We start from the raw sequence: 18,442 nt of genomic DNA on the forward strand, positions 1-18,442 counted from the left end.
TAATTTTCATTGTTGAGTCAGTCTGTGTATTTCTTAATTTAAATATTTTTTCTTGTAGAGGATGACAATGCCATGGACAAAGCCACAAAAGCGATAACCAACAGTGAGATTTTGTCCATTTCGAAGAAGATCACAATGCTGGAAATGAAGGAACTAAATGAAAGACAGAGAGCAGAGCATTCACAACGAATGTATGAACATTTAAGGAGTACTGTAAAGCAAATAGAAGAACGTAATTTCGAATTGGAAACAAAATTTGCTGAGGTAAATCTGCTGAGATTTTACAACCTAATTTGATACATCTTAAAAACATATTTTTGAGCTTTTCAAAAATTATTTCTATCAATAATATCAACTTGTGTCAACAAATAAGTGTATAAATAAACTTATGATGCAAAAGAAAGTTTTGTAGCCTTTAAGAGCTGCAATTTTGCATATGAAAGACATTGGTAAAAATAGAATTAATTAATTCATTGGTAGTTTAAAGTTAGTTGATAATAAAACACATGATGAGCATCTTGACAGATAGTTTCCTAGTTTTGTAAGCAGACTGCAAGAAAAAGTCTGTTCCAAACTTATTTCTTTTGTCTAATCCATATGATCTCTTTTTCTTACAATTTTTTCATTATAATTACCAATTATTCAAAATAAAGTTTGAACTTTACATCCCTTATGCAAATGATAGTGTTGTAATTCTTTTACAGACTGGCTATGTCCTATGCCATACATTGTCTATAGTACAGAAAAAGAAGTCATGTGCCATTGAAGCTGATGAACCTTAGTATTCCTGGCCTAATAGTCTTAAACTTGTTAGGTTTTTTTTGTTTGCACTATTAGTTTTTGAATTTTTTACAGAATTTTTTTTTACTTGGAGGAGACTTTATTATTGTTTCTAAAATAAATTTTTTATAGGAATTGTACAGACTTGTTTTTTTGACATTACTGGTCTATAATTTAAGCACAAGGGCAGAAAGAGAATAATTGATAGGAATGCTGATAATTTCCACTCCTTGTCCTTTGCTAGAGTGTAGTCTATTTTAGATTGCTGTTGTGTGACTCCCTGTTTCTGTGTTATTTTAGTAATGTTTGTTACATTGTTTTGATTTTATTTAATCTGGGAGATGGAGTAACTGAAGGTGTATAAAGCTTTTCAGCAGCAGTATTGCTAAAGCCTTTTCTGATGGGATGGGTATTTTATTTCTATAAGGAATTCTTTAGTTGATGCACCCTAGTGTCACATTTTTCATATTCTCTAATGTATATATTATTTGTCTTGTGATACTTTTTTACTTTAGGTCTGATGGTCTTCCTTCATTCTGAGTTGATGAACTCCTAATGCCATTCTTTCTTACTAGTACCTCTGTATCTCTCGTTTTCCCCATTTCTGTAGTTCCAGGACATACATTTTCTGTTTCATATACTCCTGTTATCAGTACCTCCTAACCTGGTATAATTGCTTTTTTGTTTGAGAAAGAGATAGCAAGACTGTGCAGATGTAATTAATGAAATCTGTAAGTAGTACCAGTTTAAGAACTGATAACTAGAATTCTACTATACATCTTTTTAAGTCATAAATCAACTTCAGCATTCTGCTTTTAGTTTTCCAGATATGTGAGGATACCCTGCACTTCTTTTTGTTTGTTTAGTAAATCAGTTATTTTATTAAGAAGAAGTGGTATCAGAATAATGGCCCGCAACTGTATGTACTGATTAAGTCCTGGGACTTCTCTGTGTTAAGATAGATTAAGATTATTTCTTTTAATGCTTTTTCGTTTGAATTGAAATATTGGTTACTCAGTATTTGATAATCAACTTGAGAAATCAGACTGCTTGAAAGAATATAATTTAATTAAGAAAGTTTTTTTTAGAATGAATAAAAAGACACAATATTATTGTCAGTCTTGGCATTTATAACCTCTATTTGTGTTACCAATGCCACTATAAAAGGCAGTATATAAATATGTAAGACTGTTCATTTCCCAAAGTGTTTAAAGTCTTTTTTAAAATCTGTTTTTATTTTTCATTTTAGTTGAGGAGTTATTGCAAGTTATTGAAGCAATCATTTAAGAAAATTCACTAATAAAAATTGTATTTAGTTTAGAATCCTTTTCTGTGCCAAACTGTGTATCCATTGCTATGTGCATGGAATCCTGCAAACAAAAAACATGTTTAAGCAGAGAGTAAGGGAAACTGGTTTTTGAACACAACCTCATCACAGCTAAACTGTATTTTGTAATGACTGAAGAAGAAAAATTACTTTTGTGGCTGCTATTTCATAGCAGAGTTTGAGCAGTTATGTGCTTAGGATACCATTTTGTTTGTTTGTTTCTGGTTTTGATTTTTTTAAGCTCACCAAAATCAATCTTGAGGCACAGAAAGTGGAACAGGAATTAAGAGATGAACTGTCAAAGAGTGTAAGTAAGGCAGTAAGTGATGCAGATAGACGACAAATTATGGACCTAGAGAAGCGTGAGATGGAGCTCAAGATTGAAGTATCAAAGTAAGTCTTGAATTTATACATTTTGAATTAAGTATGTTCAGAAATGTGTGAAAATTCAGGCATACTAGTCTTACATAAGACACTATTTGTGTATCACTAACATGAAATTTTCAATGCCTGTATTTTTGAGCATATATACATGCCAAATTTGGCATTGAAAATGAAACATTTAATTCCTGACTATAAAGAATGCGATTTGTTTCCTTTCAATTTGAACAAGGAGTTAAGTGCTGGCTGGGATAGATAGGGTAAGTGTGCAATTAGATACTTGTACTAGTATTTTTGCACTAATTAAGGTTAATTTTATTTCTGTGCCACAACCCCCGTTCTGTGTATGAAAATCTCGTAGAACTAATTGGAAAGCAGTTCTTTCTTTGAAAGACTCATATCTCAAACATTAAGGTACAGTAGGAGGGCGTATTTCCATTTACTTAGAAGAGATTAACTTTGCAGAAATTGCAAAATGGAGCTTTTTAGCCATGTTGGTATGAACATTTGTCTTTGAGTAATTAATGTAATCCTGTTATATGCCTAAACCAGCAAAATCTATAGGGATACTTGCAGTGATTTTTGGCACTGCAAGTAAGTTACAGGATTTGGGGAAGCAGAGAAGGGAATTGAGAATGAAATGTTTTGAGCATTTAGAAAATGTTGAGTATTTATATCCTGAAGTAAGAGAGAAATAGAAGACAGAGATAATTAGGTCAGGTAAAAAACCCATGGCATTGTTTTCCTGGAGTAGGTTACTGCCAGCAAAATTCTATATAATGTATAGGAAAATGTCCTGTGAAAAAGTTGAGAGGCAATACAGAAGAATTTTCTTAAACAGAACTCTAAGTAGTAGAGTATACTGAAAAGAATGAAATCCAAATGTTTTGATATGAGGAAACATACCTAAATATCTTTTCTTAGTATCTTCTGTGTAGAAAACCTTAAAAGGTTATTCACTGGTTTCAAGTGACACAATACTCTTGTTTTCCCTGGAAGGTTAAGAGAACTGTCTGATGTGGCACAAACACAAGTTAGAGCTCTGGAGGCCCGGCAGCAATACAGAGATAAAGAAGTGGAATATCTTAGAATGCAAATTTTAGATTATCAGGTAAAATTTAGCCTTTATTAAAACTCAGTGTGGATTCTTTTTTCCCTGGAGTGAGAAGAAATGAAGAAATTTTTCAATGAATTAGAAAACTGCAAAAGTATTTCAGAAGAATCTTGGCAAGCTAGTCCTTGTAGTGCCCTTACCCTTTCAAAAGTTTCATATTACATAAATTATTCCCTTCTCTATTTATTCCATTTCTAGCTGTGCAGCTATTACAGATCCTGACCTTTTTTCATATTGTTTACATAATATTCATTCTTGTATCATCAATAACTCATGGTCAAGGAAAAACTCATGGTGAGGAAAGTCTGATCGTTTTTCACAAGGCAAGAAATTACTTGTAAATATTAAAGATTTGCAATGGGTTTGCTATTTTGATTTGTTATTAGATAAAACAATTTATTGGAATTTGGTTTCACATTATAAAATGGTTTGAGACCTTAAACCCAACACTTGTGTCAGCTTTCACATTATCATATTTTCTGAGTTTAGGTACATATTTCTTCCTCAGTTTCTCTTTCTCTTTTGGAAAGAGACCATTTTTAAGATCAGTATCTGAAAAGGTGTGCTTCTAAAATGTGGGTGTAGAAACAATAGTGGAAAAATTAAAAGCCTGTTAGAGGCTGATTCTTACTCTGCTCTGTGGAATAAAATACGTGCAATGTGTAACACATATATATTAAAAAATACCTTGTTTATGTTTACATATAATCTGTGTTAACATATTCTACATTAAAATGAAAAATTAAATTTGTTCTATCAATTTTGTTCTTAGGCACAGTCAGATGAAAAAGCAGTTATTGCAAAACTACATCAAGATATCGTAGCCCTTCAAGGTAGTGAATCTGTTGCTGTAGACCAATTGGAGAAGTTTAAGTTGAAACTACAGAAGATGGAGATCCATAATCTACGTTTGGAGCAGAAGCTTGATGAGAGAGATCAAGCCTTATATTTTGCCCGGCTTGAAGGAAGAAATAGAGCCAAACATCTACAGCAGACGGTTCAGTCTTTGCGGCGACAGTTTAGTGGTGCTCTTCCTTTAGCGCAGCAAGAAAAATTCTCTAAAACAATGATTCAGCTACAGAATGACAAACTGAAGATCTTGGAAGAAGTTCAGTATGCCCAGCAGGAGCGTAGAAATGCAGAAAACAGAGCATTAGAGCTGGAGTTGAAACTGAAAAGTTTAGAAGAATTAGTAAATGCATTGAAGGATACGAGAGGAGCTCAAAAGGTTTGTGATTTTATAGCTTTGAATAGCTTTGCTTATCTGATCTGCATTTAAATTAAGTTACAGTTCAGTTTGTTTTCTAGATACATGTTTTAATGTAAAACTTACTGATTTCAAAATACACTGTTAGAATATGACAGCTATCCTATTTTGTTTTCTGTAAAAGTCAGTGCAGTTATATGTACTAATTATCTTCTTTTGTGCCAAATAAGGCACATGGGAGCTAGACCCTAACTATAAATACAGTTATATTAAATTGAATTAAATTACAAATATAATTAAATAATGAAATAAATAAATTAAATACAGAGTAGCAATTGAAGTTTTGTTCCATGGGCTTGCAGTGAAATCTTCACTCCAGATCCCTGTCTTTTTAAAAATAAATCCAGGGGCAGTAATTTAGACAGCGTGGTTAGAAATGTTACTGTGCTCATGTAGATTCTGCTTAAGCATATTTTGCAACCGTAAGCAATGTCACCCTGAAATCTTAATAATGCTTTCTCACTTCTCTTCAAGATCACTGTATGTTAGATAATATGATCGTATCTGTTGTCACTGAAGTTGTCTGCGTGTGAGCAATGCTTGTAATGCTCTAGGCATGCTATAGTTTTAAGTCAGTTTTCAAATATTTTTCTAGAGTATTTTGACTTAAGTATGTCTTAAGTCAAAATCTTAAGTTACTCTTAGTACATGTGCATTTTTTGGGATACATACAGTTTTTAATGGTTTTGAATTCTCTTGCTCTTTTAGAAAATACGAACCAAACTTCTTGCATACTTTTTTTTTGTTCAGTCTGGACAGCTACATAAGGTATAACTTGAATAATTTGAGAATTGTTTGCAATGCACTTTCGTCAGTGTAAGGGAAACCTGTTGCCTCTCCAGTTGGCTGCAGTACTTATCAGTCATTCCCCTTGCAGTTTCATGCTCTTGTCATGCTTTCTCTCTCAAGAAAAGTGAAGAGGCTTAAAAAGGCAGAACCAGAGCGTGTGTCTTCCAGTTAGTTTGAGAAGTTCAATCCTGCCTCGAAGCCAAAGAGTGAAGCTGAATCTAGTTGGCCTGTGGTAAATTATAATATTCTGTGTGTTATCCATTGCAAGGTAATTGTATGGCACATGAAAATGGAGGAGCTCCATCTGCAGGAACTTAAACTCAGTCGAGAATTAGTCAAGCAAAAAGAAGAAGTGAAGTATTTGCGTAATATAATTTCTGAATATGAATGTACAATCAGTAACCTGGAAGAAGAAATTGTACAGCAGAACAAGGTATGTATTCCTGCATGCTATTGAAAAAATATACTATTCCTTACTTTACTGATTGATTTTCTAATAGCTTTTTAACACAGGTGTTTATGTCTTGGTTTTATAATCCTTTTTAATAGCTCATTTGAGTGTTTCCCTTTTGGTAGCTATTTTTCAGTTGAAGTTTTCTATAAAATTCCCCTTGCCTTCAATAAATAAACTACCTTATCAAACATTTGTTACAGTTTCATGAAGAAAGGCAAATGTCTTGGGACCAGAGAGAAGTAGAACTGCAGCGCCAGTTAGACCAGTATGATCATCAACAAACTGAAATACTTAGCACAGCTTTAAAGGTACATGCACTCAAAGTAGGCATATAAGCCTGTTTTTCAGAGCTGTCAGATTACATGAATATGAATCTTTCTGTGCAGTTTGAAGACGCTACAGGTTCAGTTCCAGACCCTAGTTTGCCAATCCCACAACAACTTGAGCTGGCTTTAAGAAAGATTCAGGAACATATTCGAACAATCCTGGAAACTAGGGCAACCTGCAGATCACTGGAGGAGGTAATTTAATGTATAAATTATAATTTAACATGACAAAGTTTGTATTTCATATGCCTTTAGTTTTTTTTCCCATGAAAAATATCCTTTTTAAAATGTCATTTAGACAAGCTTAACACTCAGAAAATGTAAATAATATAATTAGACCATGAGTAAAATGAAATATCTTTTCCATTGGAAAAAATCATACAGGTGAATTTTATAATTCATTTAGTAGCTTAAGATGTCTCTTGCTGTACAAAATTCAGTTGACTACGTATAGTTATAGTTATAGTTATACTATACTACGTATAGTATAGCAAGTTCTGCAAAATACTTTGATCTTGGGTTGTGAAATTGCTACTCTGCTACAGAAGAGACTTTGTGGTTCTTAAATAATTTGTAAAACACTAGCTTCTTCATTTGGTAGGACAAAATGAGTTGTTTAAGTGTCATGTGCCAAGCAAATGATACATAAAAACATAGTAATGATATTCTAGGAAATTTTCATCCAATAGTAATCCCATACAGACAGAACCCAGTACAAAGTGTTTTGTGTTTATGAGTACTTTTAGACAAATCTTTCTGGTACATTTCTTGAAAAGTAAGATCTTTTTGCAGTGTTTGAATTCTGGAAATGCAGAAATTGCCTTTTGTTGTAGAAATTAGAAGAAAAGGAGACTGCTCTGTGGAAAGCTGAACAAAATGTTATATCAAGAGACAAAGTAATAAATGAATTAAGACTTCGATTACCTGCAACATCAGGAGAGAAAATAATGGCTGAATTAAGCAAACAAGAAGATGACTCAGAGTACCATCATGCCATTAAAATTGCTCATCAAACCATTGCAAATATGCAAGCAAGATTAAATCAAAAGGAGGAGGTGTTAAAAAGATACCAATATATGCTTGCCAAAGCAAGAGAGGTAGTTAAACCTTTTTTCTGAAATTTCTTCTATTTTCAAGTTGTTTTAGTTGATTCATTGTGTTCTTATTGCTAGTGAAATCTAAAAATAAAAGTTTCTGATCTCACACAGAACAGAGACAGTTACTTACTTTTTATGTGGAACTTTCATATAGAATTTTTTCACTTTTTAGAATAGTAGGTTTACTTAGTTGAGAGGTTATATATATAATGTCTGTCTAGGAATTAAAGCAGTGTGACATGAAGAAAATCAAAATTCTGCTGATGTGGTCTCAGTCTATGTTGTATATTTCTTCGGGATTTTTCAGTATTTGCACAGATCTCTCTGGATTGCATCTGGTAGTGAGTTTGGGAAGTATAAGAAAAGCATACATTTATGGATAAAAATATGCTCTTAAATCATATTTTAAACTGAAGCATTTTTTAAAGCATAAACAGTGTGTCTAAGCATACTTTATATTATTTAAGCATAATTAATATTGTTTTTTCTTTATATCTATAAAGCGTATTTTAAAGCATAAATGTTTTGTCAAAGAGGTACTTCAAGACCAAACATGCATTGGTTTTAGATCAGAAGCACATTTCCAAAGCAGACTTTCTATCATCTTCTTTTAGTGTACTTTGGTTAACACATGGAGCTATTTCTTTTGGGAGAAATCAAAGGGTTTTGTTTGGAAAACACCCAGAAGATGCAATCCTAAAATGAGCCTGTTGTGCTCTGTGTTAGCATTCCATCCATGGGATCACACTCTAATCCAAGGTACATAAGCTTGAAATGTACCTGCTATGGATATTACTGCCCATACTGACAGTCACAGTTGGTGAAGACCGGCACCAACTGTTTTGTTCTCCAGCTTCTGTGCTGTTACACCACACTACTTGCTACATAGTTTAAAACTTCAAGAGTTGATTTTTTTCCCCCAAAAAGTGTAAAAAGGAAAAAAGAAAATCATTGATTATAGCTAGAAGAAAAGAATTTTAAAAACTTACAGAATTAGAGGAAAATCTGGGGTGCATTATTGAGCAATGAATGAACAAACAACTTGAAGGCACTGCAGTTTCATGACTTTCTGTGATAATGTACATCACTAGAGTTTTATTTTGAACTAACAGGAACAAGAGGAAATAGCAAAGAAGCATGAGGAAGACATAAGAATTCTACACCAGAAGTTAGATTTGTACACTGAAAATTCCCTTAATAACTTGAAAGCTACTGCTTTGGTGAGTCATGTATTTGTCGAATTTGTGAAATTTTTCCTATATTTTTTGCTTTGTTGCTGGAAAGAACAGTTTGGCAGTCAAAAGTGAGTAATAACTGGTGACAGGAAAAATGAAATGGTGATTGATTTATAATTGTTGCATTGTTTTTGGGAGATTTCACATGAGAGGCATTAGAAGTCAACTGTAAAAAACCAGAGTTACAACCTCAGTATATATGGGCATTTTGCTTATCATCCTAATTCATGGAGAGTTCTTGGGGAGAAAGTTATATATTGCCTTCTATTCTTCTCATTCAGTGTATAGTTATATTAAGCTAATCCATTTCAATTCAAAATTCCTCCCTGCACCTTATGATAAGGTGAAGCTTATATTCTGCTGATCATTAGATACAAAGCTCTTTTCAAACCAGCCTGACCCATTTCTCTGTGAAGTAAGAATCACATCCCTGTAAATAAATGGTAGCTATTAATGCTTGATTATATTTAGAAATGAGTTTAAAATGCATCAGTAATGCTTATCTTTTGCTTAAAGCTTAAAATGTTTATCACTTGCATTTGTTGTGTTTTACAGGAATTAGGGAAAAAGACTTCTATGTCCCTATCCAACAGCAAATATTTTCATCACTTAGAGCAAACTGTAGCAGAACAGGATAATTCTCTTGCTTCACTTGTTGGAAAATTAAAGAAAACATCATCTGATTTGGAGAAACAAAAACAAATTACTATGTTGAAAATCAATGAGTTTGAGACAATCAGAGCCCAGTGAGTTTTTAAACTATTAACATAAGGTACATTGGAGTGGTTCAAGTAAATTATGTATTGCTGCTGCAGGACTGATCTGTCAAATTGAACATGTTTTTGCTGACTTTAGGATTTAGCTGAAAAAAAAATCTCAAAAGCATTACTACAGTTGGCAGTTGTGAGTTATTTTTAGTCTCTAGCCCTTCACTGGGGCTAATACTGTGATTTGGAAAAATGCTGTTTAGTTGTTAGCTTTGTGCCATTTAACGAAAAAGAAAGTTGTTCTTAAGTTACTGCATTACTTGCTGGCTTCTGTTCTGTCATTTTTCTCCCCATGACACATCCGTTTGGGTTTACTGCTGAACAAGTTTAAACTCATGAAAGTTTAACCCATGTTTAAAAGGGAAAAATATGATGCTTTCTTTACCTGTAGGGGCCAGGAATGAAAGTTAACAATGCTCTAATGTCATTTTGCTGACCTTCATGAGTAATTCTCTTATTAAATGGGGGCTGCCTTTTTTAAAGAAGTCTTTCTTTGTTGTTTCTAAATAGAAGTGTCTTTTTCTTTAATAATAATAATAAAATTAATATATTGTGTCCTTTGTGATTTATTTAGAGTTTGCTAACTTAATTATTACACTGTACCCTATTAATGCTTATTTTTTTATTAGGCTTCAAGAGAAGCACTCAGTTGATGTGGAACGAATCAAAGAAGAAGTAAATGAACTAAGGAACATATTGTCTCAGAAGGAGAAGGAATTAGCAAATGTTAAAGCTGAACTAGTGGTCCAAAAAGAAGCAAATAATAGAGCACCCACAGCAACACTGAAAAACCTGGTGGAACAGTTGAAGAGCCAGTTAGCCATAAAAGAGAACCAGCACCAAGTTAGTCAACAAAAATTAATCTCTAGTTCACTTAAAGACTAAATTTTTCGTAATGCATAAGAATTCTTAGTATAGCTTAGCAGGAGATAGAATATAACTGCATAACATGCCAAAGTAAAATATAACTGTCTTCTTTTGTTTTGTAGCAGCATCTTCACTTACAAAAAAAATTGAATTAATTCTTTTCAGGCTTTGAGTAGAGCACTTCTAGAGCTCCGAGCAGAAATGACTGCCAATGCTGAACAGCAAATTATTTCTGCTGCATCACAAAAAGAGGCATATATGAATGTCCAGGAGGTGGTTGACAGAGAAACCAAGGGGCTTAGGGTGAGTACTAGGTAATGTCATTGTACTGCTTTGCTGTGCTTTACAGCAGTTGGGGAAAAAAGACTTCAACCTGCTTTGGTGCCTTTGCTGACTTTTTTTGTTTCCTTCTAGACACAGATAGAGGAGTTGAATAATCAGATCACAAAACTTACAGAGAACCTTAAAATAAGTAAAAACAGGGAAGCTTTGTTGTCTGATGAAAGGGATGAGTTAAACCAAGAGTTTCAGAAGAAAGAAAAAGCACTTGCTAAAATATTGAGGGAAAAAAATGAAATAGAAAAAGAAAATGAAGAACTGAAGAACCGGATTAGGAGGCTAAGCAGTAGCATTCAGGTAGAAGTAACTTTTCAAACTATGTTTCATCTTGGTCAAGTTTCTGTATAGGTGAGCTGGTTTGGGGGGAGGAAGGATTTAAGTATCTTACACTTGATTAAAAAATTTACTTTTTCCTCATCAGCTGGGTTACACGTAAGCTATTAGCTTGTTTCTTTGCCTCAGCTAAAAGAAAAAAAAAAAAAAAAAGAAATTACATACTTTTTGAAATGTGTTTGAAAGAGTCTGAGTTGAATAACCACTTTCATAACTTCTTGGAAAAATGGTATTTTGTCTTCTTCCTGACTCTCCTTATTTCTCCTTTTAGAAGAAAAGTAAGGGATTTACAGAAGAATCATCTTATCTTTTTTTAAAAATTCAGCTACTCACTGCTGATTATTTAGTTCAGAGAGAAAAATTAAGTTTCAATATTTTAATAATTTAAAAATAATTTTTAAAATATCATTTAAGTTTTAAACTGATTTTACTGATTTAGAATTAAAATGATTTTTGACTGGAGAAAAAACTCAGTGGTCACTGAACTTGAAGCTGTAAAAACTTGTAATTTTGCAGAGCAAAGCTGATGAACAAAATCTGACAGATGTGCTTCAGAAAAAAATTAAAAAGTTGGAAAATGAACTTGAGAAAAAGCGTGAAGAAACAGAAAAAAAAGGTCTAAGAGAAGACAAGGTATGTGATATTTATATCATGGCTTTGAAAGAGGTCATCAGCTGAGGTCAGAGTTGTTCACCTCTCCCTGTTTCTTCCAAAACCTACCAGCCAAACTTGATCAGAAAAACAGCAGCAACTTCTTATGTTAATCACTCAGATTAATTTATGTTAATGTTAATTTATAAGTTCTTTGCTGGTTTCTTGCTTGTTACTATGTCAGTAACTAATTAGTGGCTGCTCATATGAATTATAAAGTATGCTGGAATATGATAGCATTCTTGTGTAATGAGAGTCAGACGATTGATGTATGATGTGAAATATTATTCTACAACTGCACGTATGCTTTCAGTTAATTTGAAATGTTTAAATACATGTTACTTTGTGTCTAGAGGTATTTTTCTCACACTTGGCATGCATTTTTCCTATTTTCTAAGATTTTCCTTTCATTCCATCGCTTCATAGCAGTAACTGTTAAGAACAAAACCAGAAAATGAAGTACAGGGAATAACCAGAGAAGGAAAAATTGCAACTAAAAATAAACAAAAAAAAAAAACAACCCCAAAAAAACCCCAAACCAAAGCAAAAATTCCATACAGGAATATTGACTGTGATTTTTCAGTAGCCATTTGTGATTCTATAGGTATGGGTTTTAACCAATGTATAATTTATAGTTACTGAATTCTTAACTCTAAGTAGAGATTCTATTTCTTGTAGGAAAAAAAGCTGTGCAGCAGGGGCAAGCAAGCCCCTGGTGAGTTGTAGAAGACAGATCTGTTGTAAATTGCCATACAAAAACCTACTTTGTCTAAAATCTAATGTGTAATTTGAAGTAAAAGGCGACATTGCCCTAGTACCTCTAATTTCATGAAATGCTCAATTTCTTTTTTTGTAAAATGAATATTAAAATCTAAGGAAGAATTTGGTAGGAGCAATCAACTGCATTAGCTTTAAATCACAGCAGTGTATCCAACTGAACCTGCTACTTAACTATGGCAAATAATATATGCCTGCTATGGCTTCCTGGTTTAAACTGATGAATGAAGAAGATACCATTCTTAGTTTTCTAATGTGTTTGCTTGTTTTGCTGTAAGAGAAGAAAGCAAAGGGAAATACAGAATCTATTTATGTTCCTCACAGACCTCCAAGGAGGAGATAATTAGATGGGATGAAGGTAAAAAATGGCAAATCAAAATGGAAGGATTGCGGAACAAACTAAGGGAAAAGGAAAAAGAAACAGATGCTTTATCCAAACAGTTGAATACATTGAAGGAGATTTATACAAAGTGAGTTGGTTTTAATTGATTCAGCTACAAAATGATGACATCAAGGAAATCCAGATATGTTTGACATAGAGTAATTATTGCAGTTTGTTGCATTTATAAGATTGATGGTGAGAATTTGACATTGCTGTTGAGACTAAAAGGATTAGTTAATTTTCAAGAGCCGGTTGCTGACTCTTCTAGTATCCTTTCTCTTGTGGAAGCCAACTACCTTTATTAGAATAAAGTATCTCAAGATAAAGTTAATTTAAGTCCTTTATTAAGCTTTCTGGTTTAGCATTCTGTGATTCTCATAAAGGAAGTAACAGCTTTATGAAGACAGGCTGTTTCCACAGTGGTGTTATTTAGCTAGGTTGCTAGGACTGGATACTTGCAGTGTTACTGCCATAATGACAGTTCTAGGATTATGAGTTGGAAGCCTTTTCAGGAAACAACTGTATGTCCATACACTCTGCCGATGTTTACTTCAGTGAAGTAATGGCAAGATTTTACTGATAGAAGATATGGTGGTGATTGTAGCTGTTACTAAATTATGATTTGAAACTGCTTCAAAATGGCTCTTATTCTTAGCAAGCCTTGCCTGAAGTTCACATAGAACAAGGCAAGACCAACAAGTGGTTTATGATGTGCATGATTCTGACTTAATGTCCATTGGGTTTTTCTGGGCTTTGAGTTGAGATTTTGGTAAGGCTTTAGTGTCTATCCAGTAATCGTATTAAATAGAAAAGGGGGTGTGATTCAGTTGGCAGATAAAATGAAAATGTGATTCTTTAAGACAGAAAATATTTTCTACTCAAGAAAGCAGTTTAGCAAATAAGCTTTAAAATGTAAATTTACTGGATGTTTCAGGAGTGAAAAAGAGAAAATTGCTCTGCAGAAGAAACTGAAAACTACTGGTGTCACTGTTGACCGTGTTGTTGGAGTAAGAGCCACAGAAACTGAAAAAGAAGTGGAAGAACTAAGAAAACGGAATCTAGAGTTAGAAAATGAAGTTGCACACTTGAGGTGGGAGACTTTTTAAAAGAATATAAAAAGTGAGAAATCTAAATCAGTTAAAAAATATGTGGAATGAGATAGTCTCTAATAAGCAAACTGTAATTCAAGAAGGAAAAAAAGAAACAGGAATTTTAAAATTTCTTCTTAGAGTCCATGATGACCAAACTTAAAAGTATTTGGAGCAGTTGTGTGTGTTCAGAGAATATGCAGCATTGGTTCATTATTCTAAAAAGCTAAAGAATATGAAAAACATACGGCTTTTATTGTGAAAAATTGTAACTCCAGTTTAGAGTTGGTGAAAGTTACTGGAACTGCTAAGTGCAGTTAGGAAGTGCTTAACTAGTTGTCCACTATCACATTGTATAATGTACCTAAGTATTAGAAACTGTATACATCTGAAAAGAGCGGATTCCTTTTGCCAAAGCAAATATCTTCCATTCATTGGGATTAGTTAAAATGTGGCCAACGTTGATTCAGAATAACTAGCTTAGAAACAGGAAAAGTTCAGTGTAGAAGTCCAGAATTTCACAGTGCTTTTACATTAAGGGATGTTTTTCTGCATTAGTAGCCATTTGTTTGTTTTGGCTCGATTCTTTTTTTTTATGTAGAACACTGCAAGCAATCCCACGAGACTCTGTTGTAGAAGATTTACACTTCAAAAATCAATACCTGCAGGAAAAGCTTCATGTATTGCAGAAACAATGTTCAAGAGAGAAGTTTTTGAAACCCTCGGTAAGTTAATTATGTAACCATAGTACATAGAATGCTACTTAGGAGAAGTATGTGTTTTCTATTTGGTATTCTATGTCATTTAGCTGGTTTTATTTAAATGACAGTATCCTATAGCAGGATATGATATACTCAACTTTTAGTGGTTTAAAAAAAAAAACCACGAACAAACCAAACACAAAAAAACCCAAAATTTAAAGTTTCTGTGTCCTACAGGTAGAAGATGGAATATTCAGCGTCCTAGCATATGTGGAGAAATAAGGAAAATAGCTTTTTAAACATGAGTCTGCAACTAAGAGACTACTTTTATATTACATAGTGATTGAAAAAATTAATGATGCACAGAGTTTGGGGAAATACTGAGCTTCATTTCAGTTACATTAGGTGTTTTTGTCCCACTTTGATTTTTACAAGGCTGCTTACATTGCAAATTTTGCATTATTAAGTTTTCTTAATCTTTCAAGAATAGACTTAACAGTACATTCTAGTTTCCTTTATTTCCTGTTTTCTTTTACTGTGTTCTGCTTTTCTTTCATGCTTCATTCTATCTTCAACTTGACTCAGAGTACATGTGACCAGACTGAACTGACCAAGTCTGTTCCTATCACTGTCAGTAAACAAAAGTATCTAAATTTCCTTCACAAGAAATCTATTTCTAATAGTGCTGAAATTAAACATGAGACTAATAATAGAGCTACTGATAGCAGTGAAGCAGATGAGGACACAGACATGCAAGCATGCATCACGCCTAGTGAAGTCCAGGAGGCTGCTGCAGTTGTAAGCAGAGAAGTGTCTCCTGAAGAGCACCCTGAAGATGGTGAGAAATGCAAGGACACGGAGATTTCTAGGGAAGGACTGAAAACCAAAATTATAGCTGAAGCTGGTAAAGAGAACTGTGGTGAAAAAGAAGAAAATATAACCCTGCCTGAAAATGGAAAAGTTAATGAGAAATGTGAAGAAGAAGAAGAGAGGAAGCAAGAAATCTTCAAGCAGTCAAATGTCGATGAAGAAGAATGTCTAGAGGAGCCTGATGCTGACAAAATGAGCTGCAATCAGTCTGATTCAGGGCAGCCTCCTAATCAAGCTAATGACTGTGAAGCAGAGAAAATAAATATGAATAATGAAATGAATCAACACATTGCAGAGAGTAAACAGGAAAATGACCGAAGCTGTACAGAAGGAATTGAAACTACCCCAGAATTTTGTGAAATGCCTGAGGTTTGATACTGTAGTGGCCCTCTAGCATTTCTTCAGTACTAATGGTGTAGAAATAGAATTGTTTGATCTTGAAAAAGCAGTGCTTTCCTATGCATGGTCTGCAGGGATATTGAAGTACTCACCAAGTGGTCCATAAAGCAAACTTTATACTTTCATGATAGCATACATGTCAGCTACCAAGTAAGCTGTCAATCCTAAAATTTTGATCCAGACAGTTTATAAATAACCCTAAAGATACATGGAGCTAATTGATATCTTTCATTCTTTAAAAGACTTATGATATGTTATTATTTACGCTAAAAAAACCTGCTTTAATGAAGCAAATACTTGATTGCTCTAGTTAGTGATAAAGTAATGAATCAATTAATTCCCAAATTACATAAATAAAAAACACAGATTATTAAATTATTAAAAGGTTTTACTCTTTACTAGTCAGGCATAATAATTTACTGTATCACTGATTTCAGTTGGCACTATTAAGTATGCAAAGCTGTCTTTGTGTAGTTGAAATCACTGTCCTCCATGGATAAAGACTTAAGATTTTGGGAACTAACAGATTCAATGAGAGTTACATTCTTCTATTTCTGGCTTGCTCTCTGATCCATTTGACATAATTGAAATTTCTTATGATGTATGTGCTACTTAAAAAACTATCAGAGTATGCCCTTAAAATCAGATGCTATTTCCAGGTACAGTGTCACAGCTTACTTCATTCAGTAGCCTCTTTATCTTTTAGTCCTTGAGGTTTACTTCTACAGAATAGTTTGAGAAGTAATTTTAGTTTGATAAAATGTTTACTGATATATACTGATCAGTAAACTTCCCTTAAAGGTTAAGCAAGTTTAAGAAATGTAGGAGAAGTTGTTAAAATCAAAGCAGATTAGATCAAAACTGTAATAATGCTTTCTTTTTTCATTTCTGTGAAAAATACTAGTTTTCTGTTGCTCTTAATCAGCTACAAATGATAGTTGTATTGAATTAGTTCATTACCACTTCATAATAAATTTTCCCCTTTTTTCTCAAGACATCAGGAACAGGATCAAGTGATCAGTATCGAAGAGAACAAGAAAAGGAAAATATAAGATTGTCATCTGAAAACATTGAGCTAAGATTCCAACTAGAGCAGGCCAATAAAGATTTGCCAAGACTAAAGGTAACATCTTCTTACTTTAGTCCCCTTTATCCTCACACTGGTCAGGGAGTTGCTTTAAAAGAAATGAATATTTTTTCTGTATATTCTGTAAAATTTTCATGTTTTTACAGAAGATGAGAAGGTTGAATAGCTGGTTGAAATAATGGAAAATATCATTGAGATGGAAGATTGCTTTCTCTTAAATTTTTCCAAGTAAAACCACTGCAATTTTGTTCACCAGTTTTTCACCTCAGTTTGAGATCTAAGGTGTTTATTACTTTTTTTTTTTTTTTCTGCTTGTAGGACCAAGTAGAGGACTTAAAAGAAATGTGTGAACTTCTCAAAAAAGAGAAAGGAGAAGCTGAACGAAAGCTGAACAGCATTAGAGGGGTGAGTATTCTAACAGCACTTTCATCATAAGTAAATGAAAAAAAATGCAAAAGAAATGCTAAGTATTATTGAAGCGAAATCATTTGGAATCAACCAAAATCAAACATGAATTGTTCTTGTATATTTTATTGACAAAATGCAATAATGAATTAATGACATTAAGTTAACAGGACCATTAGAATGGCTATTAAATATTTGCACTATCATGGCCTTATTTTGTCATTTGGATTAGTTACCTTCAGAGGCATATTTGTACAATAAATAGTAGTTACAGCCATAATAATGAAAATTATATTCATGTATTTATGTAAATGATTTGATGCAGACGTAGAAAGGGTAAGTTACTGTTAGTGAAGGCTTTTGTTTGTTGTACTATGGAAGGTGACACAGCTAAATTTTACCTTAGCTACTGTCAACTACCTTAATAGAACAATATTTCCAAAGCTACAAGGAAAAAAGTACTCAGCAGTGTGTCTCCTGCGGCTCACTTACCGAACTACTTGTGTGACCTTCTAGAGAAAGACAAACTCATAAAAGCTCCTAAGTGACGTTGTAGCTCTTTGGAGCTTAATATGCAAGGAGAATTGGGTTCTGCTTCTGCATACCTAGAAAAAATCAGATATTTTTCATTTTTTTTACTCATGCTTTGCATGGACTGCTTGTGTACCTGTCTCTCTTATGCAGTATTCTTGGACAAGAAAATTCAGTTTAGACAACTGTTTCACTCAAAGGTTCTGAGGAGAAAGCAAATTCTGAATCTTTCTCCATTCACATGCAGCAAGATGTGACAGGTTTTTCTTTAACTCTACTGTGCACCAACACAAACGTTCTAATCCCTCCAATTATTTTAAAGAAAAATAAATACTTTTTAATCATGAAAATTGGTCGCTATATACCTTTATGTAGAAGTCCAGGGAGTAAAATCCTCCCAATTTTCCTTATGAGATACCTTATGGCCCCAGAACTAGAATCAGCAGCATCTTTATGATTGCTGAGGAAATTGCTA

The 18,442-nt window shown here is 33.4% G+C and overlaps 2 protein-coding genes across 3 annotated transcripts in view; both read left to right on the forward strand.

Annotated features, from left to right (window-relative positions):
* Positions 1-18,442, forward strand: part of CEP290 (centrosomal protein 290) — a 47,772-nt gene that overhangs the window by 22,255 nt on the left and 7,075 nt on the right. For both annotated transcript variants that reach the window (XM_059846826.1, XM_059846825.1), the window contains exons 28-46: positions 59-264; positions 2,349-2,500; positions 3,488-3,599; positions 4,375-4,830; positions 5,927-6,091; positions 6,313-6,420; positions 6,499-6,633; positions 7,272-7,535; positions 8,648-8,755; positions 9,326-9,516; positions 10,167-10,380; positions 10,570-10,707; positions 10,819-11,040; positions 11,593-11,709; positions 12,829-12,974; positions 13,821-13,976; positions 14,576-14,699; positions 16,939-17,067; positions 17,350-17,436. In XM_059846826.1, coding sequence (XP_059702809.1) covers positions 59-264; positions 2,349-2,500; positions 3,488-3,599; positions 4,375-4,830; positions 5,927-6,091; positions 6,313-6,420; positions 6,499-6,633; positions 7,272-7,535; positions 8,648-8,755; positions 9,326-9,516; positions 10,167-10,380; positions 10,570-10,707; positions 10,819-11,040; positions 11,593-11,709; positions 12,829-12,974; positions 13,821-13,976; positions 14,576-14,699; positions 16,939-17,067; positions 17,350-17,436 — 3,230 coding nt within the window. The remainder of the gene's footprint in view (positions 1-58; positions 265-2,348; positions 2,501-3,487; positions 3,600-4,374; positions 4,831-5,926; positions 6,092-6,312; positions 6,421-6,498; positions 6,634-7,271; positions 7,536-8,647; positions 8,756-9,325; positions 9,517-10,166; positions 10,381-10,569; positions 10,708-10,818; positions 11,041-11,592; positions 11,710-12,828; positions 12,975-13,820; positions 13,977-14,575; positions 14,700-16,938; positions 17,068-17,349; positions 17,437-18,442) is intronic.
* LOC132327545 (uncharacterized) lies at positions 14,706-16,928 on the forward strand. Its single transcript, XM_059846829.1, has one exon. It carries the CDS (start codon positions 15,231-15,233, stop codon positions 15,918-15,920), a length of 690 nt encoding a protein of 229 aa, XP_059702812.1. The 5' UTR covers positions 14,706-15,230; the 3' UTR covers positions 15,921-16,928.

The sequence above is a fragment of the Haemorhous mexicanus genome, chromosome 5, assembly GCF_027477595.1.
Source record: "Haemorhous mexicanus isolate bHaeMex1 chromosome 5, bHaeMex1.pri, whole genome shotgun sequence".
In the NCBI taxonomy this organism is placed as follows: domain Eukaryota; kingdom Metazoa; phylum Chordata; class Aves; order Passeriformes; family Fringillidae; genus Haemorhous; species Haemorhous mexicanus.